General features: G+C 41.9%; 1 protein-coding gene across 3 annotated transcripts in view; it reads right to left on the bottom strand.

Annotated features, from left to right (window-relative positions):
* Positions 1-13,269, bottom strand: part of FGF9 (fibroblast growth factor 9) — a 37,835-nt gene extending 24,566 nt beyond the window's left edge. Inside the window, exon 1 of one of the 3 annotated variants that reach the window (XM_069972050.1) lies at positions 12,397-13,269. In XM_069972050.1, the coding sequence (XP_069828151.1) occupies positions 12,397-12,673 (277 nt within the window). In that variant the 5' untranslated portion in view covers positions 12,674-13,269. Of the gene's footprint in view, positions 1-10,484; positions 10,525-12,396 lie in introns of those variants that run through there. The other 2 variants (XM_069972052.1, XM_069972051.1) reach the window with 2 other exon arrangements.
* Positions 13,270-20,754: the final 7,485 nt, after the last annotated feature.

Raw genomic sequence — 20,754 nt, 5'->3', positions numbered from 1 at the left:
ACCATGGCTTAAAGGAATCGGTCGGGGGGGGGGATTTATTACAAGTACAAACTGACCTCTCCCTGAGCGCGCAGTGAGTGGCAGGGACCAGCCTCAGGACCCCCAATGGGAGGCATTTACCCCTGAGTTGTAATGATGTCATGACTCGGGAAGGGGGGGGGGGGGGGGTCGGGGGAGGCCTGACTTGGCTGATGGACTGACTGGTCAGCCAATGCCAATCAGTGACTGAAGCGAGGTTCCGCCCCAGTCACTTACTGGCTGGGCGGCCAGTCCATCAGGTGGGTGGGGAACGGTCAGCTGTGGAGATCCTGTGGCCAATAACGCCGCTCCTGCTGGCACGGGGAGAGGTAAGTTAGTGCTTGTAATCAAATCCCCCCCCCCCCCCCGACAGATTTTATAATTTGCCGAACTACTCCTTTAAAAAATGAAAGCTGAACAACCCCAGTGGTTTAGCCATGACAAATAGTAAAGGACTGAAATGTTAAGAGTTTTAATATCTCAATCAGCCAGAACAGGAGAGAGGTAGACTCCCTTAAAAAAAGGGGGGGGGGGGAAATGATACAAAACACCAATATAACCAATGACAGTGACCATATAGTGGTCAGATTCCAGATCTACACTATGTAGAAGACACAATACATAACAAAGACATTCCTTCTGTCTAGAAAGATATAAACCACTTACAGTACAAACTGCCCACAAAAGGAAGGTATGAAACTCATAGATCAATCTTGGTCTGTTTGCAAGTCCTCGAAGACCTTAGAGTTTCCTAGATGACTTTTTGGGGCAAATCGGGGCTCTTGTCTGGTGGTATACAGTGATATACAGCTGTTTGTTTGCCTTGCTGATAGACTAACATGATGAAAGAACAAAAAACCACAGTAATTTGTAGTAAAGACACATACGGATTTGCCACAAAAAAGAAAAAAAAAGTGCTGCCTTTAGGCCCTTGTTAAAGTACCTTGAAGAAAATAAATGCAGACCCCAGACCTTCCCTCTTTACCAGGTGTGATCCATACATGTCGCTTTATCTGGTCCTGCAGCTCAGCTTCATTCACTGGAGAACCAAGGCCCCTTAACTCTGTTGGTTAATTTAGGGTTCCAGAGATTAGATCATTTAAGGATACACATCAATGTAGCCTGTTTTGTCTTATTTTTAAAAAAAAATTCATCCACCAGACCCCGGGCAGGTTAGGTTACATGTCTTCTTCAAAGCTGAAGTAATCTCTAACCCGACAATCAAACCACTTGATATGCCTTGGCACAGGACTCGCAAAGAATCATCTGGATACTGAAGATATAATTCTGGACGTCTAGGCACAGGCATAAAACCAAGCAACGCATTTCGGCACTGTGCTAGCACCTTCCTCAGATGTCAAAACACGTTGCTCGGTTTTATGCATGTGCCTAAGCGTCCAGAATTGTATCTTCAGTATCCAGATGATTCTTTGGGAGTCGTGTGCCAAGGCATATCAAGTGGTTCGATTGTCGGGTTGGAGATTACTACTTTTGGCAAATACATTGTGACTGATCATATCTGCCTAAGACCACAAGCCCGGCAGCGGGCAGGATCCCAAGGCTACATTCGATCAATAGTGTTGTGCCTATTCTTTTCACAACACACTCAGGTTAGTCTGACCGATATCTGCTCTCATGATTATTGATACTGCGTCCACTATACTATAAGACAAGAAAATAAATATCCTCAGCTGTCATGGAATACAAGTCCAAAAATCAACTCAACCACCAAATACCAATCCAAAATATTCTTTGCAAAAGAAGTATACTTTATATAGTATGGTTGACCAAGACACTTTCCCTTAGCTTTCACCTCCCTGTTGCAGAACACTAAAGCTTTGTTCACACGGTAGAATATCAACCGGTAAGACACAAAGTCACTCAAATGGTGGATTAGTATACATATCGCCCCTGACTAGAAGAGCCCCATATACAATATAATGTAAATGTAGAGAACCAGCGAGAACTGGAACCCCTGCCCCTCCATCGATTGCTTATACACTTGAGCTTGCTATTATTCTCATCTAGTTTGACTAGACGTCCCAGCTCCACAACATTAAGACGGACATTCCTCCCCTGAGATTTTCTATATTACATACATGAGAAACTGCAAGCTCAGTATGTGTTTATGGGAAACATTATCAGGCAGATAAAATACCACCACAGTATCCTGTGAGTCACTGGCCGTCCACCACCATTAGAGACCCGCCGGGCAGGCTGACCACACTGATGGGAAGGGGGCTGATGGTGAACTGTGCAACACAACAGAGCTGATGCAATGCTGTATGTTTATATTCCGTCTGCACGCCTGGCATTAAAAGTGATGATCCGTGTTACAGTCATCCGGCAGAAAGAGTGAGCTAAGGCCATGGAACGTCGGGTGACGCTTGGGTTAATATTGCTGACACATCAAATAAAAAGCAATCTAAACCCTTTAAAAACTGTTAAAAGTTTGTGATGTACATGTTGTAACAACTTGGCCCAAACTCCAAACTCATAGATTCGCCTGCATACAACTATTAGGAACTTTAGCACTTAACTAATTATAGTCAATGGTTCCAAAAAGGATTTTTTAGAGATGACACCATTTAGGGTCCTATTAGACTAAGCGATTTTTACCGACTAGTGATAAACGATCATAAACAAGATTGTTTATCGTTAACCTGAAATCGGTTACCATATTACACAGAACTATTGTCGAATCGTTCGCTCCATGTGATCCCAGCAAAAGAATGAATGATGTGCAATCACACTGAACGATTAGGGAACAAATGAGGAATTACAGCGAACGAATGAGGAATTACAGCAAACGATTAACAACGATTTTAGGGTCAGATCTAAATCAATGATCAACGACACAAATAACTATTTTTTTTACTGTTGCCTGCAATTACACGGGACGATTATCGTTTTAATTTAAACGATATAGCGATTTTTCGCGCAATAATCATCCCATGTAATAGAGCTCTTAGACGTCCAATTCTTGAAATTGGGGGGAGAATTTACTATTATAGGCACACTGTTTACACCATGCACTCATTACCCAGTGTGGCATGCACCCTACTTACCAATAGGGCACACCAGGGTGGATCTGGCTTAGTTTTGTAAAAGAGTACAGTTTTCTGGCTCCTACTTGAGTTGGAGGCCTTCAAAGTAAAATATTGCAGTATTCTGCATCCCGTCCAGTGAAATACCTGAGACCATACCATATACCTAACAGACCCCATTGAAGTGAAAGGGGTCCGTCTGGTGTGGTTGGTGTCCAGCGTACAACGGATCCACTGATGCCCCTTTTTCCCCCACCACCCATCTCCACGAATGACAGAACAGTTAAAAACAATTGTAGTTCTGCCCAGTTTTGCCATTAGATGGACTGTAAACGAGTGCTAATCACCTAGAACACTACTCACTTACAGAGTCTATTATGGTCCGATCGTTTAACGAGTTTGAAGCAACGATTTGGTTTTTATAAACGATCAGCGTTTAGACAAATAAATCGTTAAAAAAAAACGTTATTGCGATATATTTTTAAGATCGCTTAAGCCCATCTCACACATATGGTGAATCTTTGAAAGACTTTTTACACAAAGCGATCTGCGAATTTTTAGAGAACGACCAACGACGATTTGAAAACATGTTGACAGATCACAATGAACTATTTCTCGCTCGTTGCTTGATCGTTCGCTGTGTTTACAAAAGCCGATTATCACTCGAATGCGATCGTTATTGGGAAAATTCGAACAATAATCGCTCCGTGTAAATGCACCATTACACGGCTCCATCATGAACAATGTGTAATAGTGTTTGCAATCAGGAAGAATGGGACTTTGTGATCCTCCCCCCATGAACAGCGCTACTATTACCCACAGGCTGCATCTGAAACTGCACCTCAGACTCAATAATAATTCCCATAAACCACGACAGTCTTTATTGCTACAGCCGACCAAGCATAAGTGTAATGATGATTATTGAAATTAATGCCGCAGTATTTCTTATGGGAAAAGGGTTCCAGACCATAAGTATTTTTCCCCTTCAAATGATCAGTCAGATTTGGGACCTTTGACTGATCACTCTCAAATATCTGCATTTATAGTGGCTGGTACAGTGTAGAGATACAAAAAATAATGGCTGTAATCATGTAAATATTGTCATAGTGCCACTATGGGGAAAATTAACACACTGTCATCAGGGTCAGTTCATGACACTGGGATTTAAATGGGCTATTCCAAAGGTACGACAAGGGTGAAATAAGCCCTGGAATGAACAAGTGACCCCTTGGGGTATCAATCTTGCACTAAGCCTATCTGTAATAACATAATTGCTTTTAGCTTATACAGGAAGGAAATGCAAGAAAACCTTAAGGAAACGAGTCCTGATAAAGCACCAAGTATAATAATGGCAGAAACAAAGCCTGAATACCTGAACCCTGAATCAATGCTTGCAGCCTTCCATCACTTTGATCCTGAAATCACCTGCAATTCACAAGGAGCAGGGTTGGGTGGATTTAAAGATATACATTTTTTGAAATATAAATAATAAGAAACTTTCTGAAGGCTGCTGCGTGCCATTGCTTGCATAGGAAAGTCTGCGCCATGATAAACAAACTTGGAGATTAGACATGATAGGAACTCCTCTCACCTTGCTTGCACCGAGGCTCTTGACCTGACTTTATAGCAGAACAAATCCCAGAAGTGAAAAGACTTTTCACAACCTGCTCCTAGGGACACTTGTGATCCAACTATGAGAGCTCTTCCATCCATGGTTCATGTACAGTATTCTGGATGCAGTAATGTTACACTGGAAAGTGGGTTGTATCACTTTAAGGGTATGTTCAGAAGTGGCAGATTTGTCTGATTTATATACATTGTGTCACCATATTCATAGGAGCTACCCACAGCTGCATGGAGCTCTGGCTCCTGGTGCAAAATTACCAATACAGATCAGAGCTGATGAAATCCACTACAAGTATCAGCATGCTTTCATGAACTAATGAGAGTTGTGGTTGAACTGCTGGGTACCATGGCTTAAGATCTGTAACCGTCTCCCCCCAAATAACTGTGGGGCCTTTGGGGCCATCAGGCACCAGGGGTGGAGCAGTGTGACTGCTGTCTCTCCCCAACCCGTGACTCTCCAGCTGGTGTAAGTCACTGGCTGGAATGCTGGGAGTTGTAGTTTCACAATAGGAGGATCACTTCTCCCTAGCTACAACACAGAACTGATGGGTGGTCCAAACTTCAATCTCTAATTTACTTGCCATTAATAATCTCAATACCATTGGTTGTCTGCAAGACTAGTGTTGAGTGGTTCTGTAAAACTGTTCGGCAGTCAGCAATGTTCTCCAAACCAGAACTCTTGAGATCCAATTCCTCACAGTTGCAGAAGTTGAATGCCGCTCTAGGGCTGCCAGGAAAACATGGATACTGCCTATGGTTATATCCATGTTTTCCAGGCCTTCCTAGGGCGGCATACAACTTCTGCAACTGCAGAGAATCAATTCAATCACCTTCCAATTTTTGGTGGATCAAAAACTGATTACAGATGCACAGATTTTTTTTTTTTTTTTACGGATAGCAGACATAGGGTCCTGAAAAATTACCAAACAAGTGAATGAGGGCGCAACCATAGAAAGTAAAACCATAGTGGAAGTGGAATAAATTATAAAGTCCTCCTAAATTTCCTATACAGTCTGATTACCCAGCTTTCCCAGGCTTCTGAATGACAAATCTGATTAGACATGCAAATACTATACACATAGTTGTATGGCTGCAAAATTACACAATGACACAATTAAAGAGGCAATGTCCCAAAGATAAGAAAAACTTTTGTCATTTCAGAGAAATAGATGAAAAATTTTGATCAGTAGGGTCAGTAAGTGTTCAGACCGCCTCCTATTGGGAGGACGAGCGGAGAGAAGTCACGCTCGGCACATTCCTCACTTTGCACTGTGTCACGTGAAGAGACGGCCACATACTTAAAGTCTATAGAGTACATCTCTTCACACTCATACGTCCTCTCTCCCCACTAGTTCTACTGATTGGTCATGGTCAAAGTCTGAACAATTTAGTCAAGTGTTTGTTTGTTTTTTGTGACAGGTACACTTTAAGGACTCTACCCCACTGTAGCCACATTGACCATATAGCTAGTGCTACACTGTGACTATCTGTAGTACTACTGCTGATCTTAAAGGGAACCTGTCAACACGAATACGTTATCTAATCTTTTGACACCATGTCATAGAACTGGAAGACCTGAGAAGATTGATATATATTTTTGTAGGAAAAAATTCTGTAACTTTAATAAGTGAACAGTGTCACTCAGTTATAGGACCACCCACTGGACTTCTAAGCACTGAACGTTCATTGATTTCAATCAATAAATGACAAGTTATACAAAAGCTTTTCCCACAAAGATATATATCAATCAGCTCTGCTTCTCTTGCTTTATAACATGAAGCTGATGGATTAGATAGCATTTTCATGGTGACAGGTTCCCTTTAACTACTGAGTGACAGCTGCATATAGCACAATGTGTTGGCTTTGGACTGCAGCTGGAGCTTGATAGTTAAAAAAAAGTGAGTAGAGCTACAAAAAGTTGCAGTGTAGTGTTTGCCACATCTAAGTTCAATACTTACCAGAGCAGAATGTAAAGATAATCTGTCACATTACAACTGCAGACATCATGCTATAGGGCAGAAGAAGATGAGCGGACTGATAGATGAAGTTTATTAGAAAAGATTTCGCATAACTTGTAACTTATTGGTTAAAATCTCTCTTATTATGCTTAGGAGTCCAGTGGGTAGTTCCAATCACTGATAAGGACCGCCCACTTGACTCCTAAGCCTTCACTTTTAGTCAAAAAGTGACAAGATCAACTAAATCCTCTCGCACAAACTACATATCGATCTGCTCAGCTCCTTCTGCTCTATAATATGACGTCAGCAGATCGGACTGCATTGTCATGCTGTTGGATTCCCTTTAAGAACTTATATATTTTTATTTTTTTAAGGCAACTTACACTAATATTCAGGTAAGTGTAATAAAACCAGCAAGCACCACCTATTCTATGTCAAGAAGAAAAATGCTAAAGCGGCTGCTATACAGAGCACAGAGGAGGAAGAAGACTGCAGTGACTGCAAACATCTGATCGCATCCACGTGAACGCTCTTGTCCCAATATTTAGAGGGCATCAGGAGGAGCAGAATGAAATCAAAATGGCAGTTCTCTTAAGATCCTATGTATAGATCTACTTTGAATGAATCTGCAATATTCTGCAGTGGAACAGAATGAGGAGGCAGAAAAGAGGAGAGGTGCCCGGTGTCAGCGTGCCAGGCTTCGTAAGCACATTTCTCTACGTGGATGGGAGATGCAGCATTAAAACATCTTCTGTGCCCTGCGTCAGTAGATGGAGGTCACCTCCTCTCTTGACTTTGCCATTCTCTGCGTTCTCCTAGATTTTCTTTTTTTTAAAGGCTGTGTGTGCAGCAGTTCTGCTGATGCTGGGGGACGCCCACTGTAAAGGAGTTACTAGATTTAGAAAGATTACATATGCCCTACACTATGCCATACTGCATTACAGCATGCCACCCATACATTATCACCTGCAAAAGACCAGCTCATCTTATAGGATGGGCATAAGATTTCATTGCTTAATCTAGTGCAGGGGTAGGGAACCATGGCGCTCCAGCTGTTGCAAAACTACAACTCCCATCATGCCTGGAAAGCCAAAGATAAAGCTTTGGCGGTCCAGGCATGATGGGAGTTGTAGTTTTACAACAGCTGGAGTGCCAAGGTTCCCTACCCCTGGTCTAGTGGGAGGATGATCTCGAGGTCGGTTTACACAGGACGACCTCCCCTACAATTAGACGCACGTCTGGATACTTAATAATTCTGCATTGTCATTGGGATAGGAAAATTGCTTCTGTCATAGCAGAGTACATAACTACTATTGATTCTAATGGGGTTTCCCTTCTAATTTATACACACACTATGGGGGAGACTTATCAAACATGGTGTAAAGTAAAAAACTGGCTCAGTTGCCCCTAGCAACCAATCAGATTCCACCTTTCATTTTCCAAAGAGTCTGTGAGGAATGAAAGGTGGAATCTGATTGGTTGCTAGGGGCAACTGAGCCAGTTTCACTTTACATCATGTTTGATAACTCTCCCCCTATATAATTATATATATATATATATATATATATATATATATATATCCCCCTCCGATCATCACTTACAAAGTGACCTTTCCCAGCCAAAACTGTCCCCGGCATTAAAGGGGTTATCCAAGATGGATCTAGCTGCTTTCTTCTACACACAGTGCAACACCTGTCCACGGGTTGTGTGCTGTATTACAACTCTTCAATTGAACTGAGCTGCAATGCCACACACAAACTGAGGTCAAGAGTGGCACTGTTTCTGGAAGAAAGACGCTATGTTGTTTTCTAAGCCTGGATAACCGTTTTAAAGTCTTTTCATACTATACTTTGCATTGTCTGCTAGAGGTATAGGTCATGAGGAATCCCTGATGGATACCAGAGTATAGGCCAATGGTGGCGTCAGTCACCTGTGTTATACAAATATATATTTAGTGATGAGGAAGCAGCTCGCTGCTGTATTCCATACATCGAAAGGTATATTGACATATACTGCCCCCCCCCCCATGCCCCGCAGCAATTTATAGGCCTATAGGCACCTTAGTCACGATGGAAGTTTATGCCACCCATGAAGTATATCATGTTTAGGGCTTATGCATGCACTATACAGCCTTTGAACTGTATGAAGCTCCTATATTACTGAGATCTCCATACACACACACTAGGGCACTACAAGAAGTGCTCCCTATTGAAAGTACGGAACTGAAGAAACTCAAGGTGCCCCCATCCTGACATGCACAATGTCTAATGGTGGATGAAGAGGGACCCGTCATATATATCACCTCTTTAGTGTGTCGGTGGAGGAGGGGGCACTCTTGGTCAATCTCTGCTCCACACATATAGTAACGGACACAACAATAGTTTACATACTCCTTAAGTATTACAAATCAAAAACGAGGAATAAACAGATACAAAGTAAAAATAAATAAATAAATAAAAAATATATAATATATTTATTTATATCACCAATGTCCTGAATGAACCAGCCACCCAGGCCTGTACACTAAACTACAAGGATGGATGTGCAGGAGTGATCACTTACTTCAGTATCCCCCAACCTGTGACTCTCCAGCTGTTTATAAATATACAACTCAGACCATGCTGAAAGGTGGCATGATGGGAGTTGTAGTTTTACAGCAGCGAGGTGGCCACAAATCAAAGCAGAACACTGTTCTACTCTGATTTATGTGACACATGTTCATCTTAACTCTTCCTATAGAACAGTCACTTCCTTACCAATCCCTATTCTTCCATTTCAAAACTACAAGGCTGGATGTGTCGGGAGTGATTCCCTACAGCAGGGGTAGGGAATAGAGATGAGCGAACGTTCGGCATTTGATTAGCTGGGGCTGCTGAACTTGGATAAAGCTCTAAGGTTGTCTGGAAAACATGGATACAGCCAATGACTATATCCATGATTTCCTCATAGCCTTAGGGCTTTATCCAAGTTCAGCAGCCACCGCTAATCAAATGCCGAAAGTTCGGGTACGGATCGACTTTTGTAGGGAACCTTGCCTCTTCAGCTGTCGCAAAACTACAACTCCCATCATGCCTGGACAGCCAAAACTATGTTTCCCATCATTCCCTGACCGTGACAGCCATAGGTAAGGGAACACTGCCCCACATCCTGATCTTAAATCAGTCTGGGGGTGACAGGGTTATCCCCTAGTTCAGTGCCCTTAAACCTTTGACTCCCCAGCGGTTACTAAACCACAACTCCCAGCATCCTTAGAGTCGTAGTCCTGCAATAGCTGGAGGGCCGCAGTTAGGTATACACGACTATCTCAGGTGAACAAATGGATTATAAATTCCTCTTCCTCCATCATAGCATAGAATTTTCCTGAATCGAATGTGATGATGCTGATATTACACCATGATATAGCGTTTTCACATAGCTAGCACATGGAGAGGAAAGGGTGGCGGCGCTATTATACAACATATGTAGCCTTTAACCCTACAGTGTAAACACAGCCATATTTATTGTATCAATTATTAATTAGTATCCGCTAGCAACCACAAGCCGGCCGCCAACGTTCCCCATGCTATTAATGAGTTGTGACATGACGAGGCGTCAGGGTTGTCACGACGACAATTACTTAAACCAATTAGCACCAATCCACATGTAAAACAAGGGGAGATAAGAGCTTTCAAGTCAAAATGCAGATTTCCCATGCTCCAGGGTAGAAAGTCACAAGAATGCAGAACTCTGTCGGAAAAACTTCACAGGTTCAGATCCCGACTGTCACCGAGTGACTGCAGCAAATACATATTAACTAAGTGATAAAGTCGCAGGCAAGGAAGGAGGAAATACTCACCAGCGTGGTCATAATACAACATTCCTATAATATACAGGCCACTGGGCCTTTTATCATGTGTGCGCCAGTTAACACATTCACTGCTGCATTCGGAAAGTAAAGAGCTCAAGGTTCCCCTTAAAGCTGAACACACCTTAAAAAAAAAATAAAAAAAAAAACAACTACACTAACCATTAGGTCATTATCCCATTGTTTTTTTTTAAATAAGGGTAAACAGTGTATATGCTCCAGTACTAAGCATTTAGGCAAGGACCTCCCGGCACTATATGGAGATCGTAACGTCACATCTAATGAAAGGCAATGGGGTCGCCCAAATATCCAAGTCCCAGGTGACTAGTGACCTTTTCGCAACTTTTTACAACCAAATGACAACTGGAAGTCACACAATTATTTTGGTCGCCATGGACTCTTACAAGAACATTTTTAACCAATTGGTTGTAAATGCTACAATAGTGGTAAGGACTAAAGGCGGGTCATTTTTAAGCTATGTTCACACTATGTAAAAACAACGGCCGTTATGAAATACAGCCATTGTTTTTACATAGTGTGAACATGGTCTTAGCCTTAGTAACCAAGAATGCATCAACTATTGGCTTATTATTACCTGTGAAAGTAAGTAAGAGATGTAGTAGAGTTTTACGCCATGTGACCTGCAATACCAAGTTATCGTTAAAAATTTTTAACGTTTCACGGGTTATTATTCTGATGACAATTGATGACTACACATCTCTATGTATTTTAAAAATTGGAATTTTAATTCTTAATCTTAATGGGACCATCTTTATTCCCCCTTGCTTAAGTTGCAGTGCTGCACTGGTGCATAAGCCGGATAGGAGGAGGTCTTAAACTTTGTTAGTACAAAATGGAAGGGAAAAAAAAGTCTAACTACAACTAAAATCCATTTTTGCCTCAGTTGGCTGTCACTTTCTGCACAAAACACTGATCTATGTGAACTCAGCCTTACAGGGCATAAATACTTCCTAGATATAAATCATTGCAGAACAGTAGTCCCCGGAAACGAACATGTTAATAAAACGTCCTGTCAATTCCAAGCACTGGGAAATTGAGCGATTCCCGTAAAGTTTGTAGTAGCGCCGCGGATGCTGCTCTCTCCTCTCTGCGGGGCTGCCCCACGTGCGGGAGAAGCCGGTGATGCTTAGGACCCGGCGGCGGCACAGCACACACATCCACACACTAGACACCTGCTGGAGGCGTGGAGCCCGGGCTGGGAGCAATGCAGTCCATGCTCTTCTCCCCAATGTACCGTGCTGCACACACACCTCACTGCATCGTGCCTGATCCTAATGGGGAGGGACAGCTACGTGCATGCTGGATCACCCAGAGGAAAAGTCACTGCTGGGGCTGTGTGTGCAGCCAGGACCCCCCATCATACAGGATAGCAACTAACTCCTGCCTGTCAGGGGGATAGAGCCCTGGTCACACAGGGGGCAGCCTGCAAGTACAATCACTAATATATATATAGAAACTTGTAGCAATGCAGAACAATATCCCATAAAGAGTTAAATGGGGGGGGGGATGCTCAGCGCCCTCCAGTCTCCAGCTCTTAATGCTGAGTCACAAATAGCACCCTATAGAAGCCAATGGTATGCCCTTTAAATTTAGTCCAGTCTATGGGCTTCCCCCTGCATCCAGTCACTGCAGTCCCCCAGGAATTTAGGGGGGAAGCAAATGGCAGCAGCTTCTCCCCCTTCCCCACACCTCTCTAAATAGAACTGAGGGGGGATCAGAGACCCTGATCAATAATAGCCAGGAGGAGAGGATAGTGGCCTGGTATCCAGAGCCCATCCATTACAGTATGACAAGTCCTAGTGCCAACATATACCAGAGCAAAGTACAGGCATGCAGCATAGAACTTTACACCATCAAACTTCATCAGGGATCATTGACCTACCAAATCTATTGTGGTCCTGCCTTGTCCCCTGGATAGTCCCATTAGGAAAAATCTCTAAATGGAATCCAGTCCTGCAGTAAAGCTGCCTCCTTCTGAGAATCCCCTTTAAGTGTTCCAAGTCAGTGACTGCAGAGCCTCTGGGTAGCCCCCCAGCCTCAGCCTGGCTCAGGTGGTCACTTAACAACACAGGGTTATCCACTGGCAGAACAGGTACATTTCCAAAAGACACAGCATCCTGTACTGCAAAATAGTTGCCAACTTCACCCAGGGGAGCCATCAGCCTTGTGGAGGTTCTGGAGAGAAGAGGAGGAAGAAGAAGAGGAGGAAGAAGCAGCTCAGGTCAGGTGTATATATATGGATATGGATGGAGATAGCCTGTATCCTCTGAATGACTCAGTCAGGGAGGGGGGAGGATGGTGCCTCTGCCTCTCTCTCTTCAATCCATCAATAAGACAAGATTGTGGGCTAAGAGGTTCAAGGTCAAACCTAAGGGAGCTCACCCACTAGTGACATAGTGCTGTCCACACATCTCAGCAGGCAAGCAGGGCTCCTTGTCCTTGGTCAGCCCATGCAGTGGCAGGCAGGGGGGGGATGAGGAGTTCCTCCATTGGGTAGAAGACCAGCAGTGCTCATGCCAACTTCCAGCAGCCCGATTTCTTTGAAGCTGTCCAGGCTACGTCAGAATGGATGGCTCCTGACTCCGGGGAGGCATGCGCTGTCTTGGCTGGAGAATGCACCGCATACATCAGGAGGAAGGCAGGGGAAACTTTTCAGGTGGCTGCAGGGGGGCTCAGGGCATGGGAACAGGTGTCTGTGCTGGGCATACAAGTGCTGCTGCTGCTGCTGAGGCTGAGGAAGCTGCTGCTGTGGCTTTTCCATCCAGCTCGCAGAGTGGCGCAGCAGCAGGCATTGGGCTGGGTTTAAGGTAGCCTTACTGCCTTCCTGCCAAAGCCGCGTCCTCCCGGGTCCTACCGCCCGCTGGCTAAGCGCCGGCTCGCGCGCACACACACACACTCGCTGCTCTGCGGCACTCACTGTATGGACACACTGGAAGGCAATGCAGTAAGAGGAGGGCAGGACATGTGCTGGGCAGCGAGGAGAGGGCTCAGGATGCCTCCAACTTACATACAGCCCAAAATGTATGGTGGAACTATGGACGGGTGGACATTGTTATAGATACATTATTGTAGGTTTAGTGTTATAATAACTATTATTGGCTGTATGTTTATAAATAGACATATATATGGAATGTATGATATCTATCTATCTATCTAATATATATATATATATATATATATATTATATTATTTTTTTTGTAATTTTTTTTATGTGTATATATTTTTAATGTATGTATATATATAATATCCTATCTATCTATGTATGTATGTATGTATATATATATATATATATATATATATATATATATATATATATATATAGCTAGCTAGTGCCTGGTGTTTTTTAGTTTATGATGGACTACATTTTGAACACAAGGGTATATATATATATATATATATATATATATATATATATATATATATATATTTATTTTTACCAGACACCATGTTATAGAGCAGGAGGAGCTGTGCCAATTTATATATATATATATATATATATAGCTTTGGAGAATAATTTGTCATTTATTCATGTAAATCTCTGATCATTTTGGGCAAATAGTCAAATGGGCGTGAATAGGCATACACAGACAACTGTCAATCACCGATAAGGACCGCCCACTTGACTACTTATGGTGCCTTGACAGAGAGATTTATCTGACAGATTTTTGAGACCAAAGCCGGGAATGGATTTGAAAAGAGGAGAAATCTCAGTCTTTCCTTTATGAACTGTTCTCAGTTTATAGTCTGGTCCTGGCTTTGATTTAAAAAATCTGTCAGATAAATCTCTCTGTGTAAACTCACCATTAGGGTCTGTTCACATGTCAATTCTTTGAGCAAACAGCGGAGGCATCGCATTGACACACTGAGGCAGGCAGGATTCCGAGCAGAGTCTGCTGCGGGGGCTCCGTACAGAATTCCGCCTGTTTTACTCAGTGTGAACAGATCCTTAAAGGGGTTATCCAGCGCTACAAAAACATGGCCACTTTTCCCCCTCTCTTGTCTCCAGATTGGGTGGGGTTTGGAACTCAGTTCCATTGAAGTAAATGGAGCTTACTTGCAAACCGCACCTGAACTGGAGACAAGAGAGGGGGAAAAGTGGCCATGTTTTTGTAGCGCTGGATAACCCTTTTAACCCAGAATGGTCAGAGATTTACATGAATAAATTATAAGTTATCATAGAAGTTTTCCCACAAAACTATATATCAACCTGCTCCGCTCTTCCACCTCTATAATATGGTGACTGGACTGCATTATCAGTGTGATAGGTTCCCTTTATGTGGCCTTGATCGGAATATGGCTTCCGTCACACATTACCCTTTGCATATCATTTTATTGCCCTGAATAAATTGACTAAAAAAAAATAATAATAATTGTTTCTTGTGTGGGTGTAGTTTTAGTGGCTTTTTACCTCTAAATGACTTTTGGTGGCGTTATTTCAGTTGTATTTTTATCATTACAAGTGATTCAAGCATTTCTGATAAGGAGTGAAAAGGGGGGGGGGAGCAAACACATTTACACATGCATTTTTTTTTTACTTTTTATGGAGGTCTATAAAAAAAGGCAAGAAATTGGTTTGCAAAAAAAAAAAAAAAGTTAGAACACTATGTCACTGATCCACAAAGCAGCATAAACAAACAGCATTGTAGGTATGGCATTCAGCATTTCCCTATTGACTCCCAGGTAAAGTATAGCCGCAGTGTTTTTGCTAAAATATGTCACCCATGGCGTTTTTTCCTGTGGTTTTTTTCCCTCAGGAAATCACCATGTGTGAAACCACCCCTTTGTGACATTGTCATAACCTATAGGCGTAATGATTTTGTTTAATAGAATCGATAAAAATCAATGAACAATATAAGTGATCTGCTAGAAATCCATGCTCATGTGCCTTAGGCTAGAGCAGGGATAGGGAACCTTGGCTCTCCAGCTGTTGCAAAACTACAACTCCCATCATGCTGGACAGCAAAACCTTTAGCTAAGGGATGGGGAACCCTCGGCCCTCCAGCTGTTGCAAAACTACAATTCCCATCATGCTTCGCTTTGGCTGTCCATGCATGATGGGAATTGTAGTTTTGCAACAGCTGGAGAGCCAAGGTTCCCTACCCCTGGGCTAGTAATAATGGTCAATGTGGTCAACATGACAGTCGCACAAAATCCAAGTCTGATGGATTTTTGACTATAAATTCCATACAACTTTGCCAGAATTAAGATTTTTCTGTAATTCGGCTACTGTTTTTATAGCCAAATTCCAAGTGTAATAAAGTCTTATATATTTTGGTTGGGACACTTTGCTGTCATGTGACCAAAGCCTTTGTAGTGAATTATAGTTCATCCCTTTGCATTCTAATATCCATATTAAACAATATAAGATGTATCTTGTTTCTAAACATTACGGTTAGTTCATCATTTATCCATGCACAGCCTATTAAAGGAGTAATATAACATTAAAAACAACATTAAATTTTTCCTGTAGACAGCGCCACATTTGTCTACAGGCTATGTTTGGTATTGCGGGCTGAGCTGCAATACTATACTAAGCCTGCAGAGAAGAGTGGCGCTGTTTTTGGAAAACCGTTTTCTTCTATATATATATATATATATATATATATATATATATATATATATATATATAATTTATATTCTATAATGTATTTAACTTCTCCTCTGGTAAAGGTTTTAGTCATGTACATGTCTTGTGTATTCCAGCGCTGTCATATGTCAGTCATGCTCTATAGCAATCAATAGAAGTAATTGCTGGGAATATTGACAGAGTTTCACATGAGTGCAGTTGTGTCTGGCATAACACAGCACAAGTATCTCTAAATTTAGCTCTGCTTTATATATGTGCACATTGTCCTACATCTACCATATATCTATCACAAGGAAAGTTCTATAATATTGCTTCTCTCATATTTACAGGGTTGGGACAGGTCACCAGTAGCAGGATACAGAATATGTGCAATACAATAACTGGCTGGGAACCTACATGCTGTTAATAGTAGGAGACAGTGCCCCTAGTGGCCTATTTAGTGTATTACAGCCACTGATTACAGGCTGTTCTTTATAACTGTAAGATTCGATTTTTTTTTTCTTTACTCTATCATCTGCCCCTGTATATGACAATGTTACAAAGGGGTTTTACCCCACAAATAATAGTGAGGGGAGCAGCTACTGTATCCAAGATTTACAGGTACCAGATAGACGTCTGGTTGTTAGCAACTATTTGACAACTAATTTCTTGATAAACTTTTATCCATCCGCCCTCTGACAACCGGGTTATACAACCCAGCTTTTTAGGTATCCTGGTAATTGTATAGTTATACTGCACTTTGTTAGCAAGTAATGTGATGCTATATAGGATGGCAGAAAAGATAGGTGACAATTATTTTGTGAGACGTTATATTGGTTATCAATCAACTTTCTCCGAATTATGCTGTGTTTACACGGAACGATTATCGTGCAAATTCGATACGATAATCGCACGTGTAAACGCAGAGAACGATCAAACGACGAGCGCAAAATCTTTCATTTTGATCTTTCATCAAGTTCTCAAATCGTTGTTGATCATTCGTACAAATTCGCAGCTCGTTCCGTGTGAACAGTCGTTCGCCGATTTAACCAGTGTGTGAGATAGGCTTTAAGCGATCGCAAAACGAATTTCCGTACGATATATCGTACCGTCTAAACGCTGATCGTTATGAAAAAAAAAAGTTACTCCGACGTCGTTTATCGTACGATCGGGCGAATTATCGTTCTGTGTAAACCTAACATTAGCTATAACCATTAAAATAGGTTAAACGGGCATGCTATTTTTAATAGCGTGGACTCTAAAATAAAAAAAGTTGCATACTCACCTGCCCTGATCCTCTGCAGCTGCAGTTCTGGCAGCTCTTGGTCCTTCCTGATCGCTGCTACCGACCTGCTTCAGCCAGTAATTGGCTTATAGGGCATTTCTTGCAGAAACAAAATGCCAGAGAATATAGGACTTGGAGCTGCATCTGCAGGTGAGTATGTATCCTTTTTTTTTTTTATTTAGAGTTCTTTTGAGAAAAATTTTATGCACAGAATACCCCTGTTATAAAAGTTTATATCTCATCAATGATCATCTCTGATCTATGGTGGAGCCTTGCAGCAAGTATTCCGTTACACCAATCTACTAAAAAACAGTTACCCATTTAAGGGGTTGTCCAGCGAAAATCTTATTCTTACAAATCAGCTGGTGTCAGAAAGTTATATAGATTTATAATTTACTTCTATAAAAAAAATCTCAAGTCTGCCCATATTTATTAGCTGCTGTATGTCCTGCAGGAAATGTTTTATTTTCAGTCTGACACAGTGCTCTCTGCTGACATCTCTGGCCGAGACAGGAACTGTCCAGAGCAGGAGAGGTTTTCTATGGGGATTCATAGAAAACCGAGACAGAATTCCTGTCTCGGCCAGAGATGTCAGCAGAGAGCACTGTCAGACTGAAAATAAAACAACACTTCCTGCAGGATATACAGCAGCTGATAAGTATGGGAAGACTTGAGATTTTGTTTAATAGAAGTAAACTACAAATCTATATAACTTTCTGATATCAGTTGATTTGAAAGAAAAAGATTTTCGCTGGACAACCCCTTTAATGTAATGCTGGGTCCTCCAGAGCGAAAGATGCTTTTGTATGTGTGTCCATAGTAGGTTATACAAATTATTGTTATATATATTATATATATATATATATATATATATATATATATATATATATATATATAATTTTGCCAGACAACTGCTTTATAGTCTGTGTCATAGGATATAAATGAGACATTCGTAGAAATATAGCAGTGAGCGCCATCTGAACAGCTGTTCGGATACAGAGCCGTGACTGTATAGTTCATCCTCACTTGCAGCATATCATCCAGTTTTGAAGTGAATTTGCCTCCGAGCGTTCTTTGATGGTGAGTCAGGTTTACCATCAAGGTTAAAGAACATTTTTCCAGAAACCATGTCTATAAAGATAGATAGTCATTATAAGGATAAACCTTTATCTGGACTACCACTTCCACTTCTCAACACTACAGGTAGCCTTAAATGGCTGATAACTGGGAGCAAGAGCTTGCATATAAGCAAAAATGCAGAGAATAGACTTTGGACAGACTGTTATTCTGGTCTATGAATATATGGTAACTTTAGAAAAACATTTTATCAAACATGGAGGGGGATTTATCAAACATGGTGTAAAGTGAAACTGGCTCAGTTGCCCCTAGCAACCAATCAGATTCCACCTTTCATTCCTCACAGACTCTTTAGAAAATGAAAGGTGGAATCTGATTGGTTGCTAGGGGCAACTGGGCCAGTTTCACTTTACACCATGTTTGATAAATCTCCCCCCATGGTGTGAAGTCAAACTGGCTCAGTCTGAGGAATGAAAAGTGAAATCTGATTGGTTGCTAGGGGCAACTGAGCCAATTTTTACTTTACACCATGTTTGATCAATCTCCCCCATAGTATCTATATCCATATAACCAGTTTTTCTATGAAGGATTTATTCTTTTGGTCCTTTTAAGTCGTGTAGTTCACGCTCTGCGCTTTGTGTAATCGTATTTACTGGCCTGAATGTTATAAAGCATCCTCGGGAGGTGACTTATGATCCAACTTCTGTAACATTGACATGAACTGCTGGCATTATGTATACAGTTGTTGTAGAGGACGTTATGGGGAAGGATTATCTCTGTCTTTTACTGCATAGCACGCAAAGGCTTAGGGAGAATCTACCATAAAATATGAAAGGGTTATTTGTTATTATATGTGCTGTGACCCTGCAACCCGATCCCTTTTCTGAATGTCCTAAAATATAACTTTACATTATGGAGTGCTATGCGTTTCTGGGAGTTGATCCTTTACTTATCTTCTGTGCTTTCAGTTTTTGCCAGTGTTGGATTCCGATCACATGGAGCGGGCAAATTAAAGGGGACATGACCCAGCCGAAAGTGAGCTGTTGACGTCATATAATGGTCTAGGACAGTGGTGGATGGTAAAAGTTTGCGCTGATGATATCAGATGGCCACATGTTCATTGGGTTATTGTAAATGGAAAGTGAAGCTCTAAAGCAGAAATGGGGAACCTCTCGCCCTTCAGCTGTTACAAAACTACAATTCCCATCATTGTAAATGCCCAGGCATGATGGGAATTGTAGTTGTACAACAGCTGAAGAGCTAAAGCCTCTAAAATGGCAAATAGATGTCAAGAGACACAGGATAGCAGACATGACGTCGTTATTGGATGCAAGGATCGAGTGACCTATCTCTGGTAGCAAAGTTAGTGGGTTTAAGCAGATCCAAACCAGTTATGGGTGTCCCAGTTACAGTACAATGCAAAATTGTGATAAAAAAATTAGAAAGTTTAGATATAACTCTGTGGCTTTTATGACTTGATGATCACCAGCCCACATTATAGAAACCCTCACTGCCGATCAGGGCCAGCATTCAGGCAACAAATAAGAAATCTCTAGCTCATCGCCTGAGTATATCTTTTATATTATCAGTAGTCACCTGAACATCGTCCTGTGTAAGAGAATGTGCAAATTACAGAACTGAGGCTGATCACCCGCCAAGGATTCCGCAGCTCATCCTCGCTCGTGGCCGCGTGCATCTCCACCTGTGCCATAGACTCCATTCTATGGTCAGGTAGATTCCACCTTGTGATATGCCGGTTACTATCATGAAGTAGTCAACATGATCCGAAAAAGGCTCCGAAAAAGGAAACCCCACAAAAACCTATAAAACCTACTTACCAGAGAAGTCTTACTGCCAGGTGTACAAAGTAGTGAGCAAACAAAGAGGCAGATATATAGACAAGTGCAAAGTTTATAGGTGCCCAGCTGTGCTGATGCTACAGCATGCTATGGCGTTTGTGGCCTTAAAGGGGCTTTTCAATTTATTATTACTTGTCCCCTATTTACAGGATAGGGGGCAAGTATGAGATTGTGGAGGCCCAACCTCTGGGCCCCTTTGGGATCTCTAGAGCGACGCCAAAACCGCTTAGTTTTGAATAGAGCTGCGGGCCAGCGCATTCATTCTCTATGGAGCCACAAGAGAGCACTCAGCTTTCTCTCCAGCGGCTCCATAGAGAATGCATGGAGTGCTGGCCCATGGCTCCATTTAACTGCATTACATTCTGTGGAGTAATAATAATTTGGAAAACCCCTTTAAAGAGAATCATGTGTCATCCACCATTCCCCCCCCCACTAGTGCCCAGTGTCTTTTTA

The sequence above is a fragment of the Dendropsophus ebraccatus genome, chromosome 5 (genome assembly GCF_027789765.1).
Source record: "Dendropsophus ebraccatus isolate aDenEbr1 chromosome 5, aDenEbr1.pat, whole genome shotgun sequence".
Classification (NCBI taxonomy): Eukaryota; Metazoa; Chordata; class Amphibia; order Anura; family Hylidae; genus Dendropsophus; species Dendropsophus ebraccatus.
This window is presented reverse-complemented; position numbering and strand designations above follow the sequence as displayed.